The sequence below is a fragment of the Penicillium robsamsonii genome, assembly GCF_028829455.1.
Source record: "Penicillium robsamsonii strain IBT 29466 chromosome Unknown utg000001l_segment0_segment0, whole genome shotgun sequence".
NCBI classification, from domain to species: Eukaryota; Fungi; Ascomycota; class Eurotiomycetes; order Eurotiales; family Aspergillaceae; genus Penicillium; species Penicillium robsamsonii.
In genome coordinates this window covers 4627704-4646006 of record NW_026643219.1, presented here as the reverse complement: position 1 = coordinate 4646006, position 18303 = coordinate 4627704, and the positions used below count along the sequence as shown (strand labels likewise).

The following is an 18303-nucleotide window of genomic DNA, read 5'->3' as shown; positions in this document are numbered from 1 at the left end:
AACTGCGAAAATAAAAAAAATACGCTGCCCTGTGAAGTGTAGGAAGGTAAACGGCGATTAGATGTTTGAGGAGGAGCGATAAGAAGAGAGGGCAAAAAAAAGGGTGAAGATTATTGATAGAAGAGGGTGAACGGGGAGAAGAAGGAAGGAAATTGTGAAGCGCGGCTTCATTTTGCTGGCATTGCCAGATCCAGTTTAGCGTATGCCCAACACGTGACCAAAGTCATCGACCACTCCAAACCTTCACAATCCGACTTACGTGCCTCCGTCCCCTCCTCCCGTTGCATCTGCCATTGCTCCCTCTACACAATGGCCTCCGCACGCTCCTTAATGCGCCTGGGTTCTGGACGCTCTGTGGCATCCGCCACGAGGTCCATGGCCGCCCGCACCTTTTCCTCCGCCTCCCTTCAGTGTGCCCCCAAGGCCTCGACAGCACCGGGTCCGGAACCTGAGAACATGCGCCAGGCGCAGCGCCCGCGTATGTGCAATGGACCAGCCGATATATAGGACACAATTGAGCTAACCGAATTGTCTTTTGCCAGCCCCGGGACCCCTGCGCGCCCCCGTGGTTAACCCTGTCGACAAGTACCAGCCCATGGCCGAGAGCCTCCACGCCTATGGACAATACGTTATGTCTTGTCTCCCCAAATATATCCAACAGTTCACTGTCTGGAAGGATGAGCTCACCGTGTACACCGCTCCCGCTGGTGTCGTCCCCGTGATGAGCTTCCTCAAGAACCACACTGCCGCCGAGTTCACCCAGATCTCCGATATCACGGGTGTTGACTTCCCCACTCGCGACCAGCGCTTTGAGGTCGTCTATAACTTGCTCAGTGTTCGCCACAACTCCCGCATCCGTGTCAAGACCTACGCGGATGAGGCCACTCCCGTTCCCAGTGTCACTGGTCTCTTCGAGGGTGCTTTGTGGTACGAACGTGAAGTGTACGACATGTTTGGTGTCTTCTTCTCTGGCCACCCTGATCTGCGCCGTATCATGACCGATTACGGCTTCGACGGCCACCCGCTGCGCAAGGACTTCCCCTTGACTGGTTATACTGAGCTGCGCTATGACGAAGAGAAGAAGCGCATCGTTATTGAGCCCCTTGAGCTCACCCAGGCCTTCCGTAACTTTGAGAGTGGCTCTACTGCCTGGGAGCCAGTGGGTGCAGGTGAAAACCGCACTCCCGAATCCGTAAGTCATGTTCTCTTCCGTTGCTGAATGTCAATGTATTAACCTGTTCTACTATAGTTCAAGCTTCCGACCCCCAAGCCGGAAGAGAAGACGGAAGAAAAGAAATAGAAAGGGACTGTATGCGTATCGTTTTCTTTGCCATGTTTGTATGTACATATCCGTCAGTGTTAATCGATGGTCTTTTTTTGTCCAACATATTAAGCAATGTAGCACATGTAGTAGTGAATTTGCCCGAGTTCGCTCATCCACTAACACTCTGGCTGATGCTAAATCATCATGATTCATATAACTATTCCAATTACAATGAAATATCCAATATGAGCTAAATATCAAAGCGATTGATTTACAATGGCCATTGCAAGCGTCTGTCTTGGCACCGGGATCCGCCCAGAAAAAAAAAAATTTAAGCTACACCAACATCCGACGATCAACACGACCCTCGAAACCGCCCTCGGGTTTTATTTCGACGATCCATATATTATCTGACTCGCTCATCTCAATACCACATATCCACATACCCTTCATACAGCCGAAAAAATGACCAAACGCAAGCACGACGAAGTCAGCGGCCCTGCGCCTCCACGGCCGTCCAGCGACACCCGCAAAATGTCCATTCACGGCACCCGGTTGACGCAAATGTTCGAGAACGGCGTCTTGATGATCATGCGTGGTCTCAAGACATCGCGCGGCTTTGAGCGACAAAAACTCAGTCGACGAGAGAAGACAGCCAAGGCGCAGAAGGACGATAAGGCGTTGGCGCGTCTAAAGGAAGAAATCGAGACTTTGAAGGTATATAGCCAGTTTTACTAGTGTGGCTTTGTGAATAGTTTTCACCCAGAACTCGATCGCTAATATCTATTTTAACAGGGTCTTGATTACCATGTCACATCCGAACGATACCTGTTCAAGCAACTTATCAGGACGAAGCGGATTGCAGAAACGCGGACGTTCGGCGAGTTCCAGGCTGTCAAGAAAGTCTCTCTAGAAGGACCGAAGAGTACCGCCGAAGCCAATATCCTAGCGCGACTATTCAAATCGACTCCCGTGCAAAAAGAAATGCCCGGCATCATGGCCGGTATTCGTAAACTACTGAGAGTCGACGAGTTGCCGACCAAGACGACAAGAGAGGATAAGAAGAAGGATGCCCCAGCAAAGAAGACACGAAAGGAAAACGACGGGTCCGAGTCTGAATCAGAGGCGACGTCAAAACCCAGGCGCGGCGAGCAGGTCTCCCGGCCCGCGAACGACATGGACATTTCCGACTCCGATGAATCTGGGGACGAAGACATCTCACAATTCAACTCGCGACTTGGACCAGGCTCAGACTCCGAAGCTGACTCGGAATCCGACGACGAGGAAGACCGCGTCGCAGGCGATATCTCAGACTCTATCTCCCGTTCACCATCACCATCCTTCTCCGCTGCGGACTCCCCACCAACCAAAAAAGTAAAGGCAGCCAAGGGCGCTGCTGCGCCAGTGAAAAGTACGACATTCCTGCCGACTCTAATGAGTGGGTACTGGTCTGGCTCGGAAGAAGCCTCCGATGAGGAAAGTTCCGGTGCGAAGCCTGTGCGCAAGAACCGTATGGGTCAGCAGGCGCGTCGGGCTTTATGGGAGAAGAAGTACGGAGCTACTGCGAACCACGTCAAGCAGGAACAGCTGGCTGCGAAGTATGGTGGTAGAGATAATGGATGGGATACGAAGCGCGGTGCAACTGATGGTACCAGAGGAGGGAGAGGAGGGAGAGGGGGCCGACGTGGTGGTTTCGGGGGTGGAGCTGGACGGTCCCAAGACACAGATGGCCCTGCTGGTGCTCCTCGCTCTGGGCATGGTGGCAAGCCTAAAGGTCCCCCTAAGGATGAAGGCCCATTGCATCCTTCTTGGGAGGCAAAGCGGAAGGCCAAGGAGCAGGTCCAGGCTACTTTCTCTGGAAAGAAGGTTACGTTCGATTAGGGTTATGGGTATTGTGTATATTTATGAATCAATGTTTGAAGTATCATCGCAAGCAAATGAGCGGATATCCAAATATCCTGTGTGCATATAAATTGCAAGCCACCCGAGTAAGACAAAGTAAAAGATTGATTGCATTAAATACGAAATGATTGGGAATAAGCTGTGCACAATCTCCGAGAGCTCCACCACCCAGGCGCAAGAAATAGCAGTGAAACGTAAAAACACTCGCAAGATGGTATACCAAGAAAACGAAAATAGAAGTCATAAGATCCAACCCAAACATGTTGTAAGATGAGTCGCTGTTTCAGAACAAAGCACGATAGAAAAATTCATGACGGATTCATGAAGTGCAGCCAGTGAGGGGGGTCAGACCTGCTACCTGGCGTCTTCATTTCACCACCAGGCAAACTATTAGATTGAGTCTGGGAATCTGGCTCGAAGCAAGGAATAGCAGTGAACTCGCCCAGCTCTTGCGGGAAATTGGAAACGAAATGATCGAAGCCAAAGTGCGGCATTTGTGAAAGCGACTGCTGAGAAATGGAGAAACCATCGGAGAGTGGAACTTCTTCGCCTTCGGGAATGCTCTGATCGGGTGCAGCGGGTGTTGGAACAGCACCACCGACGCCAATCATGGGAGCAGAAGGAGGTGTTAAAGACATGCCATGGAGAAGAGTGGCAGGACCTGCCATAGTAGAAGGTTGCGATTGTACACTTTGCGGAACATTGTGGTCACTTGAAGCATAAGCTTCTTGCTGTTGCCACGCGAGCGTGGACGGCGAGATAGGCCCTGCTTTCCAAAGCATCTCCCAATTCTTGAACCGGTCATAGGCAGATTCGACGGCACCTCCGCTGCTCATATCCGGTTGTGTCTCGCTCCATGCTTCGAGACGGCGAATGGCACGTTCGAGAGCCTCTATGACACTGACAGCTGAACGGGCTGAGCCAACACCCATAGACATGATCTTGATCAGGGAAATTCCCTGTTCGAGGGCAGCACCAAGCCTTTCGGTTCGTTTAGTGAGGCCCTGTGCCAAAATGACCAGCAAGGCCGCGCGGCATGAACTAAATTCGGTGAACGAGGCTCGCGCAAGACCAGTCTCATCACGAAGCAAGCGGCACAAATCGATGATTTCTAGAGCTGCTTCCACGCAGTCTGTAACAAGAGTCGCACGATTCTTTGACACGCCGGACAGACCGGAAGACCGCGGGCCTTGAGAGGGGGTCTGGTAGATGCCTTTGATATTACTAAAAAGGAAAGGGCGTCCAATGAAGACCCGAGTTAGACAGTAGTCTAGCTTGAGATGGACATTCGATCGGAAAAGCGGTCCTCCGGGACTCAGATCACGACAGGTAATCTCTTCTGGCAGAGTCGACCACCAATCGACAAGATGTTTCCGGAGATTCAGTATTCGTTCAAGACAGTCCTGCTGTTGCTCTTTGCGGAATTTTCTCAGCGAGGTAATTTCATGTGAAACCTCCCCAAGCTTCAAAGTCAATGTGATGAGTGTTACCATGTTTGTATGGTTTGATATTTGATTGACGGGCATCAACCCGGGGAAATCGACCGGTAGGGGAGCATCAACGTCGGAATCTGACAACGAAGATGGTCTGCCGTGGAGAATGCTTACACGCTTTTCGATAGTAAACGCGGTCCAGAAAACTCGATTGCGCACTTCGATCATACGCGGGGACAGGCCTTCGCCGTGATACCTCCGATGCATTCCATTTTGAATAGCCAAATTCAGTGCCAGACCAAAGTATGTATAGCATAATCCGGAAGTGTCCAGCGGAAGCAAGTACGTCCCAATAAGTAAACAGGCCTGCACACTTCGAACCGAAGCGGTGGCGATGATGTCTGGTAGAAGCCTCGAGGCAAATTGGTAGAATGTGAGTCCGACCTCATCCTCCGAAAAGTGATGGTCTTGGTTTGCTGTAGAGCCCGAAGGCAAGCAATTCACGGGTGTGGATGACTCCATATGTGCGAATTGAGTGCCCACAGCCAGAACCATAAGAATACAGCACACCGCGCCTGCATCGTCAAATGACAAACTTCCAGGATCAGTGTAGCAGATGCCCATTTTCTCAAGTAACCAGTCTTCCTCAATGTAGAAATTATTGGTTTGTGCGTACTTGAAGAAGATCTGGACAAGAAAATCGGCGACATATCGCGGTGGCAGACATGTAATTGAGGAAGACACCTGAGGTGACGTGGACTGAAGTTGTGTACTTCGCCATCGTTCTTCAAAGGGCTCAACTTCGGAAGTTGCCTGCGGGGGCAGTTTTAGCATGTCTTCACCGACAATTCACGGGAAACCTACCTCGGGTGCCGCAGTCTTCATCCACTCATCGATCTTCTTCCGGATCTTCATTGTGAAATTCAAGTATGAAAATTCCCCGGAATATTCTAATAAATACTGTTAATCAAAAAGATTCCATGTATGGTCTCCAGGTGTCCATACGGGTTGTGTTATCGGGCATAGCCTTGATTGTAAAATCCTCCTCATCAATAGCAAGATCCTCCAGCTCATTGGGGTCTTCACGGGTAGAGATCGCATCCGACTCGGAACCGCGGTGTTTGCTCTTCAGATCCTCTGCAGCCTGGCGCAGAGACTGAAGATCGAAAGTGATATTGGGTACATAATGCGATAGGAGACGTTCCATCAGGCGCACTCGTTCTGCCTCGGCGATGTCATTTCGACTCTGGGCGGCTGCTCGGTCCAAAAGTCTGATCGTAGGTGTTGCGCCATTAGCAGTCTATTTTATGGTAGAAAATGGGCATGCGGTCAACCTACGAGACGGACGTTGACCGGGTCTTTTCATTGGGGTCGATGTGAGTAAAATTGCACTGGCGGCGGTATCGCAGACATCGCCGACACGGCACACCTCCTTCGCATTTCTCTTTCACCCGGCGGCAACCATCGCACCTGCGCAGAACCGTATTAGAGGATATTTAATTGATATAGGGCGACAGCATACGCTCGGACAGCTCGCTTGCGGTTTTCTTCGGCCACGCGAGGACGTTTTTGCTGGGTGGGCGTCGGTGTCGAGTCGTCCATTACAGTGTGGACCAGGGCATTGTCTGATATAGAAGAGAAAAGAAAGGGAGATTGGAAATTGAAAAGATATGTCAGACCGGAATGCCCCAGCTTGGTAAGTGGCCTTGTGAGGAGAAAAAAAGGAAGCTAATCGATAAAGGACACCCCCGCATATCCGGACTCAATTTGCTCCGCTGATCGGTCCTCTGATTTTGGGGTCTATCTTTGGGGGCTTTTGGGGGCTGTGATGACCTATCTGACGAATGTTTTTTCATGTTTTTTTCATGTTTTTATTGTGTATTATCTATGGCTTATTTATATCTACTACCTTGTGCTACTTCTATGCCTTCATTAACACTATATAATGCCAGTTTCACAGGTATGGACTTGTACCATATCCCGAGAGGATTTGGCCTTATGTCTCAATATCACTGCCAACTGTACTCTAGATAACTTGGCCTATGTCATCCTTTACTTTCCTTTTACTTCGTTCTGCCTAGAGTTGTGCGCTCCGCTTATTTGGTTTGCTCCTCCAACTTTCTCCGTCTCTTCAATGTTCTTTATATCTTCATTTTGTTTTACTTCCATATAAGTATACTCCAGAGCAATCGTCCCTATAGCAAATGCTCGCTGTGGAGAAACGTACGCGGCAGGGAAAGTCAAAAGTCTCAAGCTGGGCAGAATGTGGACATGTGATCGACACCATACAACCCAAGTCACTACGAGGAGTGTTGATGGTGTCTTAAGGCAATTAATGAAAATGTTTGGTGAATCCTTAACACAATGGTTGCGCGATCTTCGAACTGTCGACAAACGCAGAGCCTGGCAAGCCCTCACCATCTATCTCTTACCAAATATCACCTACCTCGAATCGTTCCGCGATGAGCCGGGCACAATTTGCACCATCGATTGCGCGAAGCCACTCTCCACCCAAGTACAGAGAGGGGTACAGTTGTAATCCCCGGCTTTGCACCAAGTTATTCATAGATACGAGTTCTTCCAAGGCACACTCGCTCGAAATTCTTTGCCTCAACTACTGGCTGCCGTATAACTTTCACATGAGTGGCAGTTCATCCATTGGAACCTTCAATGCGCTTCGTGCACTGAGGCAGTTGCCGCTCCCGATACACACATTATTACAACTTGACGATATGAAGTATCCCGCATTGTATCACAACACAATCGACTATGTATCAGCCCACCACTCGATGTCGTTGGCTATGCAACTGTCGCCCTTCTCTGGGGCGGCTCTCTTTGACTCAATGGTGAGTTGAGCCCTCCTATAGTAACAGTATCAACTAGCTAGTGAACGTCGTGAGGTCTAAGGACATGTTTCCCCGACTGGTCAATATTGAAATCTATAGCGCCATCAGTCACGACTGGTAATCACAACTGGGTAGTAAGATAGACGCCGAGATCTTTTCAGTGAGGTTGTCGATTGCTCTTAGGAGGTTTACGAACAAAATATACGGCTTTCTTATGCCTGTAAGGAAATATGCGTCGATTTGAGCATTCGTGGTGATCCCATGGGGGTGATTTGTTCTGATATGGCCCTGAATTACTCAAGTATTGAGACCGACAAAACCCACACCAGTAGCTTGCTGGCTTATTTTGCAGTATGCAAGAAAGCCCACTATCGAGTGCAATGAGATTAGATGTTTCAATCATACTTCTGATCAACAATAGTATTTGTCCTTCTAAAATGTAATACAAAAATCTTTTTAGAACCCATCGACATGCGTCCCAAGCCCCATCTCAACCCCAACATCAAGCACCTTCTTCCCAACAACAAGATCCATCAGTCCCATACCGACACACTTGTAGACAATATTACAACCAGCAGGAACATCAACCACCCCCTCCACAATCCCATCCGCCCCCAAAAGATCCCCCATCTCAACCAACTGCTCCTCCCCAAGACCCGCAGTAATCAACTCCCCAGCCTCCTCAAGACAAGCAGACTTGGAATCAACATAAACCTTCCCACCCCCCGAAAGCAGCGTCTCTGTGTCAATCTCATGCATATTAGGCTTGTACGAGCCAATCAGCGAGATAAACCTCCGCTTAGGATTCTTCTGCAGCGCGTCATATCGAAAGTTCGGCACTGTAGCAGGCGTACAACTAAAGATAACATCCGCAGCAGCAAGTTCCTCCCCGAGCCTCTGCTCATAATCCTCAACACCCTCCTTAGCAAGCATGCCAAAGACAACACCTGGATAAGTACCCCGCAATTCAGAAACAACATCCCTCTCCATCTCGGCCAGTCTCTTCGCACCGCGATTGACAAACGTCACCCGTCGCACCTGTTCCGGGTACAGCAGGAGCGCAAGACGCGCATGCCACTCTGCCTGCCGACCACTGCCGAGAACAAGCACGGTGTCCTTGCGGAGCGTTGTGCAGCGCACAAAGAGGGTCATTGTTGCCAGTGCGGTGCGGAAGGCTGTTACTTCTGCTGCGGCGAGGAGGCCCTGGAGTCGGCCTTCTGGGTTGAAGATGTTGATTACGCCTTGGATTCCGGTGGTACTTGCTGTTACGACTTTTATGCCGGTGGATGCGGTGTCCGATACCGGCATGAAGATACAGGTGTTGTCATTGCTTGTGCTGAAGACTGTGCGGAGGGGTTGGTGGATTTTTTTGGCGGATGATGGGGTCGAGGGCTTTGATTCTTGGGTTATGCTGATTAGGGCGTTGGCGAGTGCTGAGATGAAGGTGTGGCATTGGTCTTGTGTTAGACCGCGGAATATTTTGGAGACGTTTGGTTCGGAGAGGACGTGCATCTTGTTTGAGTTTTTGATTGATTTGTGAAATGTTTGAAGACTGATTTTCTCGAGGTCCTTTTAGTTGAAAGAAGAAAATCAATGGGATGCCTTTTGAGGCGATGCGTACGGATCCGTAGAATATATGGGGGTCAGGGATCGGGTAGACCCTCCGACACATACTGAGGGGCAAGTTAACCCGGTGGGGACTACATGCCAGTAGAGAGTATTAGACTAATCTCTGGACTGATTTCCTAATTTGATTCCTAATTTGATTCCTGCTTTTGACTAAGAAATAATCTAGGCATACTGTCACTTCATTTTAAAACATTCATTTCATTGATCATCATCCGAATGGACTTCCAAAGTTCTCATAAAGCAATAGCGACGCCATGAAGGATGCACCCCAATTATACGCAAATAAAAATGCAACAAAAACAAAAAAAAAAAAGCTGCAGAACAGCCCGTGGGCTGCTAAGTAGAGACAAAAACGATCTAGATAGTCTTCGAAAGTCGGAAAGGAAAATCAGGAAAGACTCGAATATCACTTGCTGCTGCGGAAAGCATTGGCACAGCGACGCTTCAACTCGGCGAACATTGCGATCTGAGAGTCCTTGGTGCGGCCAACGGCCTCGGTGTTCTCCACAGCACGACGAAGCAAGAAGCCCATGCATTCCTGAACCGAGCCCCAGGTCAACAGCTTGAAGACGTTGGGGGCATCCATGGGGGTAACGCCGACAGTGTTCTCGGCACTCTCGAATCCTTGAAGCAATTCACAGCTGACCTCGTCGGCCATGCCCTGGAGCTGAGCATAGCTAACATCGACACCGTAGTCCTCGCCACGGGCAGCCTGCTGCATGCGCAGAGCATGAGCCTTGCGAACGGACTCACGGCTGTGAGTAGCAATGATGATATTCAGGGGCGGGAGTTCGGTAGGGGTTTCCTTTGAGGGAGCCTTGAGCATGGAGTTGTACTTGCGAGTGAGGAGGGCCTCGACGACTTCGTCGTAGCACTTGTCAGTCTCCTCTTTCTCGGCCCAGATGAGGTGGCGGGGTTCAGTCTTCATGTAGGCACCGCGGACCAGCTTGACGCCAAGGGTGTATCCCTCAGCGCGAGCAGTCTCAAGGTGACGGGCCAGAGTGGCAGGGGTAGAGCGCAGGTAGGCTTGGTAAGTTCCATAGAAGATAGCACGGCCGGGGGTCTGCGAGTTGCAGTATTTCTGATACTTCATGATCCAGGCCTCAATGCCGGGCTGCACGGCCTGCTCTTCGGCATCGACCAGCAGGCGGACGCCACGGGAGATGGCGAGATCGCAGACCTTGAGGATAGAGTTGTCCATGATTTCTGTGGGCATGGTCTGCGACTGCAACAGGCGAAGAGCATCGTTGCCCATTCCAGTGAACCTGAGAAGTTCGGTTAGTGACTGTTTCAAACTCAGAACAAAGGACATCAGACATACTTCAAGGCGACAAAGTCGCCGGGTTGAGCCATGTCAACTGTCTGCAGGGTGCCATCCATCCACATCTGAATCTCAGCCAGAGCAGCCTTCTCGTCGTACGCGGCATCGGAGTTCTCGCCAACGAGGACCTCTCGGGCATATCCCAGGAGTACACCACGGCATCCGAGTCTTTTGATTTGATTGATGGAATTTTGCACCTCGAGTTTGTTCTCGCCAGCGTTAAATTGTTTATAGATGGTGTGCTTGACAAGCATGTTCAGCAATGGGTTTTTGGAGACATCCCAGAACGCATTGCGAGGATGAGCCAGCAAAGACAAGGTATAGATGCATGGTTTGAGAAGTAGAGATGATGACGAAACAGACAGAACTAGCAAGGAGCGTAGAACAGATGACAACGGCAGCTTAGCCAGGGGTGCTGTCAGTGCCTTGCGGGGTAGCGCAGGGGGGCTTTTGTTTGTGGTTGCCATGCGTTGGCGGCTGATACTGAGGCGACAGAGGATCGAGAGTTGCTGGTGCCGCTCACCAGTCTGGTGGTTTGTGCAGCGGCCTTGAGGGGCGCACGCACAGAAGGTGCACCTTTCATGGGTGCGGTTGGACGTAGTATGGTGAGATGATTATTGGATAAGGGAAGACAAGGATGTAGTTTTAAAGTAAGTCAAAAGTGAAAGACTTAGACTTAAAATTGTTGAAGAAACAAAAGAGCCACGGTTGAAGACGACCTTTTAGATATGGCGATCTGTTGGTGGAACTTATTGGGTAAGAGCCGGTGGCAACCGCAAGGTACACCGGTACGGTCAGCAGTCCCTTCTAGACGGGCCGGCATGTTCTGTCATTTATGTATATATGGATGGGATTGCTATTATTCATGCTTTATATGTTCTTTGAACTATATCAGACATCAAGATATGAAATTATAACGCCACGAAGATTTACGATCGATTCAAGGGTAGGGAGATCAAAGTGTCCGAGCGAAAATGACGCTTTGATATTCGCCTCTTCCCTTGTAATCTGCAGCCAACAGAAGGTTCGCAGATTCAACATGCCGAACGGTTACGGGCCGGTTTGATATGGGACATGGCCCACTGATAAGCGATAAGTAGATGTGACCGGGCCGGTCTTCCAGAAGGTTTTTGCTCTCGTGACTTTCCGGTTACTTTCGGCTTAGTGTTTCTCAGAAGGTTCTAGCAAGCTGCTTCAAGTCATGGATGCATTCCAAGGTTTTATGTCTAATTTTTATATTAGAGTCCAAGTTCGCCTATTTTACCCCGGATTCTTCCCCATACTCACACCACGTGATTTTAGTGGCCAACGGGTGGCAAATGTTTAAAGTCAATTTATTCTGCCCACCAATCGTAGACCACCCCGTTACTCTTAAAAGAAAGTTGGCAGACGCTAAAAACTGGCCAGGTGGGAATTTTGAATCACGACACAATGTGTCAATGATAAGATAAGGGCATGTGACAACTGACCACGGGGGAATTTTACATATATCAAATAGAAAATCGATAAGGCAGGTCACCCACACCTAGAACTAAAAGGTAACGCGGATGCTGATCAACTCCAGAAACTCACTCGCCCCCACAATGGCGCATTCTTCTAAATCTCTTTTGGCATAGGCTTACCGTTTCATAGTGCTTGATGGATACATGCGCTTAATATCGCCGATTGACGGAGAAAATTCATTTCCACATCTCGACTAAATCCCCCTAGGCTGAAAAAAGTATCGTTTTAGTGGGTAGTTCTCTCCCATTGGAGCACACTATCATAGCGTGCACTATATCTCATCTGTAAAGATAACGCTTTGGGGGCTAGATTTCTTCGTCGTATACATAATAAGAATTGCGTCTTTCCCCGGATATTTCAAGTTAATCTAGGCTTCTCCGCTGCCTAGAATTTCCAGTCTCATTGCTGTTCTTCTGTCTCCCAGGTTGTGTTATAGATTAGCCAAACTTCCCATTTCTTTTCGCGCATCATGGAAGACTCTAAGAGTCCCGAGGCGTCGGTCCGTCCCGTCCCTCCGTACGATGACCCGAAAGCCATACAGGGAGAGATGACAGGCGGTCACAACTCAAATACTCAGCGAGGTTTGAGCTCGCGTCATGTTCAATTCCTGGCTTTAGGTGGTTGTATCGGTACTGGTCTTTTTGTTGGCAGTGGCGCAGCGCTGTCGACCGTTGGTCCTGGTAATAATCTACGTGTAAAACATAATCTTGATACGGGGCTAATATGTGGTAGCTCCTTTGCTCATGGGCTATATTGTCATGTCAAGTATTGTTTACTTTGTCATGAACATGCTTGCTGAAATGACTACCTATCTCCCCGTTCAGGGTATTTCTGTGCCTTATTTGATCACTCGGTTTACGGAGCCCAGTCTTGGATTTGCTGTTGGTATGTCGAACCCACCTTTAAAGATTTACTCTCAATGCTGATTAAAAGACCAGGATACAATTACTGGTAATTATCCCTGTCAAGGCCTGATCATGGAAATCCGTCAAACTAATAAATGCCACTATGTAGGTATTCATTTTCAATGTTGCTAGCATCAGAAGTCACTGCATCCGGCCTTGTCATTGAGTATTGGCAATCACCAGTCAGCGTGGGTGTATGGATCGCAATTATTCTCGTTGGTGAGTACATATTCTCCCAACAGCCCAGTGTTTTATGATATCCTCTAACGAAATCATTTTAGTCATCCTCCTTCTGAACATTGTTGCGGTCTCTTGGTACGGTGAAGCTGAATTCTGGTTCGCATCACTCAAGATCCTCGCGATCCTCGGTCTAATCATCCTGGGCGTCATACTTTTCTTCGGCGGCGGTCCTAACCATGACCGTCTTGGTTTCCGGTACTGGCAAACGCCAGGCGCATTTGCGGAGCCTTACTTAGTCCCAGGCATCAGCACAGGCCGCTTTCTGGCATTCTGGACCGCTATGATCAAATCCGGATTCTCTTTCATTTTCTCCCCGGAACTGATCACCACCGCTGCCGGTGAGGCTGCCTCGCCACGCCGCAACATCCCCAAGGCGGCGAATCGATTTATCTACCGTCTGTTCGCATTTTATATCTTGGGAAGCTTGGTCATTGGTGTGACAGTCGCATATAATGATAAAGGTCTACTGCAAGGAGTTGCTAGCGGTGGATCAGGTGCTGGAGCTTCTCCATTCGTCGTCGGCATCCAAAATGCTGGTATTTCCGGACTGAACCACGTTATCAACGCTGCAATTCTTATATCTGCCTTCTCCTCGGGTAACTCTTGGGTCTTTGCTGGGTCTCGCACTCTTTACTCGCTTGCGGGCGAGGGCCAGGCTCCCAAGATTTTCCTTCGCTGCAACAAAAATGGTGTTCCGTACTACGCTGTACTTGTCACTTGGGCGATTGGTCTGCTCTCTTTCTTGAATCTGTCTTCCTCGGGCGCAACCGTGTTTTATTGGTTTACCAACATCACTACAATCGGAGGTTTCGTCTCTTGGGTCGTTGTGGGAGTAGCATACTTGGTACGTTAAACTGCCGTCTTTCTGTTCTTTCCATGGAGAATCTTGCTAACAATATATCTTCAGCGTTTCCGCAGTGCTTTGGATTTCCACGGGCTGCTCAAGTCGCGGCCCTTCATTACTCCCTTCCAGCCGTATGGGGCTTACTACGCTATCTTCTTTGTATCACTACTGGCTATTACCAACGGCTATACGATATTCTTCCCCGGTTCATTTACCGCCTCGGATTTCCTTGTTTCCTATATTGTCTTCGTGATCTTCTTCCTGCTGTACTTCGGCCATAAGTTGTATTACAAGACTCCATGGATGATCAAGGTGTCCGAGGTTGACATTTTCAGTGGCAAGGACGAGATCGACCGACTTGAAGAAGAGGAGATCCAACCGCAGCCACGCAACTGGCTCGAGCGAGTGTGGTGGTGGATTGCATAGACAGTTTTTGGTCTGCGGTTATTTTCGGAGTGTTTCTATATAGATGGTGACTTTGCGTGCGTATGATACTAGATGCTAGAAATATAGATAATAGATATACATATTAGAATATACCAATGAAGATAATTATAGACTTTGTTTTCCGCCGACTTTGTACATTGTATACTGTCAGACAATGCTGTACTTTCCATGTATACATCCAGCGCCGATCCGTTGATCTTTTCTCCATTTTTCCAAGTCTAACGCAACTTAATTGCCGCTATCATGCTTATCTAGATTTGCGGGGAATGTCAATCGTTTATTATCTTTTGACTAACAAGAACTTCTATGAAGGACTGGGGCCCGGTGAACAAGGTTGAATTCTCTTGACTAAAGCCGATAGAGACGCCGGCCCGGTTGGATCCACCCGGGATACCTACCGGCAACACCTGATTGGCTGACATTTCCAGCCACTCCCAGGCCCGCCCGCCTTACCAGGGTAGCTATGAGCTTCTGACCGGTAGTAGCCGGCCCTTTTCATCTTAGTCTCTTCCCCGCGTCTACTTTTTCTCCAAATCTTCCCTTTGCAAGCTTGAAAGAGTTGATTCATCTTCATTTCAAACTATCGTCATGATGTCCTCTATTCTGCGTACCCGTGCGCCAATCTCGCGCCTCGCATGCCGCATTCCGAGCGCTAGCACACGCTCCATGGGCACTTATGCCACTTTCAAGGTGCCCACGATTAACAATGAGCCCAACGTAAGCTCTATATTGGAACCTAGACTGTTTGATCATTCGGGCTAATTCTGAACATTTAGAAACACTATGTTCCTGGCTCTCCCGATCGCAAGGGTCTCGAGGAGGCTTTGGCAAACTACAAGCAGCAAGCTCCTTTGAACGTCCCTCTGGTAGTTGCGGGCAAAGAGGTAAGAACTGGCAAGAAATATTAAATGTACTGGACAATTTCTGACATTCAATCACACAGCTCAAGGGATATGAAACCTTCACACAGTCTAACCCCGCAACCCATGCTCCAGTGGCAACTTACTCCAACGCGTCAAAGGCCGATGTTCAGTCCGCCATTGATTCGGCTCTCGCCGCTCGCAAGTCCTGGGCTGATACTCCTTTCGCCGAGCGTGCTAGCATTTTCCTCAAGGCCGCTGATCTTATTGCGACCAAGTACCGCTACGATATTATGGCCTTGACCATGCACGGACAGGGCAAGAACGCCTGGCAAGCCGAGATTGATTCCGCCGCTGAGCTCTGTGACTTCTTCCGTTTCGGTGTGAAGTACGCCGAGGAGATTTACGCACAGCAGCCTGCTCACAACGCTACTGGCGTGTGGAACCGTCTTGAGTACCGCCCTCTTGAGGGTTTCGTATACGCTATCAGCCCCTTCAACTTCACCGCTATCGGCGGTAACCTGGCTGGTGCACCCGCTCTGATGGGTAACGTCGTGATCTGGAAGCCCTCGCCCTCCGCGATTGCCTCCAACTGGCTCGTGCACCAGATCCTGCTTGAGGCCGGTCTCCCCAAGGACGTCATTCAGTTTGTTCCTGGCGACGCCGCGGAGGTGACCAGCACCGTCCTGGAAAGCCGCGACTTCGCCGCTCTTCACTTCACCGGAAGCACTGATGTCTTCCGCATGCTCTACGGTAAGATCTCACAGGGCGTGGCGGACGGTAAATACCGCAGCTATCCTCGCATTGTGGGTGAGACCGGTGGCAAGAATTTCCACTTGGTACACAAGTCCGCAGATGTCCGCAACGCCGCAGTCCAGACCGTGCGCGGTGCTTTCGAGTTCCAGGGCCAGAAGTGCAGCGCCACCTCCCGTGCCTACATTGCCTCTTCGATCGCCGAGGACTTCGCCCAGCAAGTCGTTGCTGAGGTGCAGAAGATTAAGGTTGGCGAGCCATCCGACTTCACCAACTTCTGCGGTCCCGTCATCCACGAGGCGTCGTTCAACAAGCTTTCAGGTGTCATCGATGAGGCCAAGAACGACCCCGAGCTTGAGCTGCTTGTCGGTGGAACTTACGATTCTTCCAAGGGATGGTACATCCAGCCTACCGTCTACCGCACCTCCAACCCGGACCACCCTCTCCTTTCGCGCGAGCTTTTCGGTCCCATTCTGGTCATCCACTCCTACAATGATGCCACCGATGCCGACTTCACCAAGATTTGCGAGAGGATCGATAGTACCAGCACCTACGCTCTGACCGGCTCTATCTTTGCCCAGGACCGTGCCGCTGTCCAGCTCGCCGATGAGGCTCTCCGCAACGCCGCTGGCAATTTCTACATCAACTGCAAGAGCACCGGTGCCGTTGTCGGCCAGCAGCCCTTCGGTGGTGCGCGTGCTAGCGGTACCAACGACAAGGCCGGAAGTGCCAACCTGATGTCCCGTTTCGTCAGCTTGCGCTCCATCAAGGAGGAGTATGTTCCCACATACACTGTTGCCTACCCCAGCAATGCCAACTAATGGATAACTGTCCACTATCCATAACCTTCAAGTTGATATCGCATGCTTTATGATCTCATTGGCGTCAATCTTGCATCTCACCCCGGCGTTTTATTAAATTATGTCCACGAATTTCCGAGGAATCCTCAAAATGTGTATTTATTTCAAGTCTAAATGTACCAAATGTACCAAGAATAACTCTAAACCCCATGGATCATTATAAACACCTCGCAGACAATTTATTCTCAATCCGTCGCACAATTCTTCAAAAACTTCTGCATACTATCCATAGCCTTCACTGCAAAAGACCCCATATCATACTTCTTTCCAGTCCCCTGCGGTCCACTATCAAAGATCTCCATCGAAAACCAACCCCGGAACCCCGTTTCAAGTACCGCCCTCGCAACGTCTTCAATAGGCAAATACCCGCCATCATACGGCATCGGCCTATAATCATGACTCCAGCGACCCCGAGCCCTTAAACCACCAATAGTCTTGTTCTCCAACGGCGGCGACACCGTATAGGCATCCGAGATCTGAAGCAGATAGATCTTATCACCGGGCACAGATTTCGCAAGCTCATCCATACTCGCCTCAAATCGCTTCCGTAGCTCTGACTGCGAGACTGACTCAATTAGACCAGACTCGGTTGTCGGATCGCCCCATTCGCTACCCGCAGTCTGGAAAGTATCCAAACACAACCCGCAATTCGGACGGTCTACAGCTTTCACTATCTCCCAGACTTCCTTCCACCCGGGCGCATGGGTCGACCAGCACCAGTTCTCGTAGGCGAGGCGATAGTTGCGTTTTGCGAGGAGGTCAGATAAAAGGCGTAAATCGGAGATGATGGCCTCGCGTTCGCTGTTGATTATGTGTTCCGGTGTGTCTGTTGCTCCGACCTAGATACTTTATTAGCTCATTGCTCTCGCTATATTTCGAATGTTCAACATATATATTGTGGTCCTACCTGCAACAAATCCGTACCGACGATATTCATAATCTCCATCCAGCCTATCGCTCTGGCAAATGCCTCCTCACGATCCACAGAGCCCTTGACCCAGCCTTCAAAGTTTGCGAATGGCTGCAGCATCATGATTTTCAATTTGTGTTCTTCGCATAGTTTGCGGATCTCCACGGCCACGGGCATAATCGCGACATAGTTGTCCGGTGCGATTGCGCTACCGGTGATTTGGGCACCGTACTCTAGGATGTCTGGGAATGAGAGCTCAATTGCGCTGAAGCCTGCTTCGCTGATTGCTCGGAGTCGGAGTGGCAGTGTGTCGGTTGGGCTGCAGCCGATTGAGCAGGAAGCGTATGAGAGGGGGACATTTTGGAGGCTTGAGTGGGGGATTGTCATTTTGTTTCTTCTCCCTTTGGAACGGGTCAAGCAAAGTGGTTCTTGTGTTTCGTGATTATATTGGGGAATGTTGATACTGGCGAAAATACACAATTCACTGGACGTACGGAAGGAGAGCTTTTATGAAAGATTGCCATACTTGGTACCATTAAGTATATATTTGCCTCATTTGTTTCTGTTTCCCCCATTCCTTCTTCGC

General features: G+C 49.7%; 9 protein-coding genes across 9 annotated transcripts; 5 read left to right on the top strand and 4 right to left on the bottom strand.

Annotated features, from left to right (window-relative positions):
- Nucleotides 1-309: 309 nt before the first annotated feature.
- N7447_001821 (complex I 30 kDa subunit family protein) lies at nt 310-1300 on the top strand (the record flags this gene model as incomplete). The annotated part of the gene is made up of 3 exons (XM_057226097.1): nt 310-478; nt 543-1192; nt 1250-1300. The coding sequence occupies 3 exons, from the start codon at nt 310-312 to the stop codon at nt 1298-1300; spliced, it is 870 nt and encodes a 289-aa protein (XP_057090113.1).
- A 429-nt stretch (nt 1301-1729) lies between these two features.
- N7447_001820 (BUD22 family protein) lies at nt 1730-3145 on the top strand (the record flags this gene model as incomplete). The annotated part of the gene is made up of 2 exons (XM_057226096.1): nt 1730-1981; nt 2060-3145. 2 exons carry the CDS (start codon nt 1730-1732, stop codon nt 3143-3145), a joined length of 1338 nt encoding a protein of 445 aa, XP_057090112.1.
- A 329-nt stretch (nt 3146-3474) lies between these two features.
- On the bottom strand, nt 3475-6201 carry N7447_001819 (Zn(II)2Cys6 transcription factor; the record flags this gene model as incomplete). Its single annotated transcript, XM_057226095.1, has 5 exons — nt 3475-5412; nt 5464-5549; nt 5605-5870; nt 5938-6069; nt 6122-6201. 5 exons carry the CDS (start codon nt 6199-6201, stop codon nt 3475-3477), a joined length of 2502 nt encoding a protein of 833 aa, XP_057090111.1.
- Nucleotides 6202-6940: 739 nt separating this feature from the next.
- Nucleotides 6941-7138, top strand: N7447_001818 (uncharacterized protein; the record flags this gene model as incomplete). Its single annotated transcript, XM_057226094.1, has 1 exon — nt 6941-7138. One exon carries the CDS (start codon nt 6941-6943, stop codon nt 7136-7138), a length of 198 nt encoding a protein of 65 aa, XP_057090110.1.
- A 763-nt stretch (nt 7139-7901) lies between these two features.
- On the bottom strand, nt 7902-8957 carry N7447_001817 (putative proline utilization protein PrnX; the record flags this gene model as incomplete). Its single annotated transcript, XM_057226093.1, has 1 exon — nt 7902-8957. One exon carries the CDS (start codon nt 8955-8957, stop codon nt 7902-7904), a length of 1056 nt encoding a protein of 351 aa, XP_057090109.1.
- Nucleotides 8958-9480: 523 nt separating this feature from the next.
- On the bottom strand, nt 9481-10978 carry N7447_001816 (proline dehydrogenase family protein; the record flags this gene model as incomplete). The annotated part of the gene is given in 3 exon segments (XM_057226092.1): nt 9481-10339; nt 10396-10904; nt 10919-10978. The coding sequence occupies 3 exon segments, from the start codon at nt 10976-10978 to the stop codon at nt 9481-9483; spliced, it is 1428 nt and encodes a 475-aa protein (XP_057090108.1).
- Nucleotides 10979-12367: 1389 nt separating this feature from the next.
- N7447_001815 (uncharacterized protein) lies at nt 12368-14313 on the top strand (the record flags this gene model as incomplete). Its single annotated transcript, XM_057226091.1, has 6 exons — nt 12368-12578; nt 12631-12783; nt 12837-12849; nt 12913-13022; nt 13085-13887; nt 13951-14313. 6 exons carry the CDS (start codon nt 12368-12370, stop codon nt 14311-14313), a joined length of 1653 nt encoding a protein of 550 aa, XP_057090107.1.
- Nucleotides 14314-14922: 609 nt separating this feature from the next.
- prnC (delta-1-pyrroline-5-carboxylate dehydrogenase prnC) lies at nt 14923-16768 on the top strand (the record flags this gene model as incomplete). Its single annotated transcript, XM_057226090.1, has 3 exons — nt 14923-15051; nt 15111-15218; nt 15278-16768. The coding sequence occupies 3 exons, from the start codon at nt 14923-14925 to the stop codon at nt 16766-16768; spliced, it is 1728 nt and encodes a 575-aa protein (XP_057090106.1).
- A 224-nt stretch (nt 16769-16992) lies between these two features.
- Nucleotides 16993-18104, bottom strand: N7447_001813 (sugar phosphate isomerase/epimerase family protein; the record flags this gene model as incomplete). The annotated part of the gene is made up of 2 exons (XM_057226089.1): nt 16993-17646; nt 17715-18104. The coding sequence occupies 2 exons, from the start codon at nt 18102-18104 to the stop codon at nt 16993-16995; spliced, it is 1044 nt and encodes a 347-aa protein (XP_057090105.1).
- Nucleotides 18105-18303: the final 199 nt, after the last annotated feature.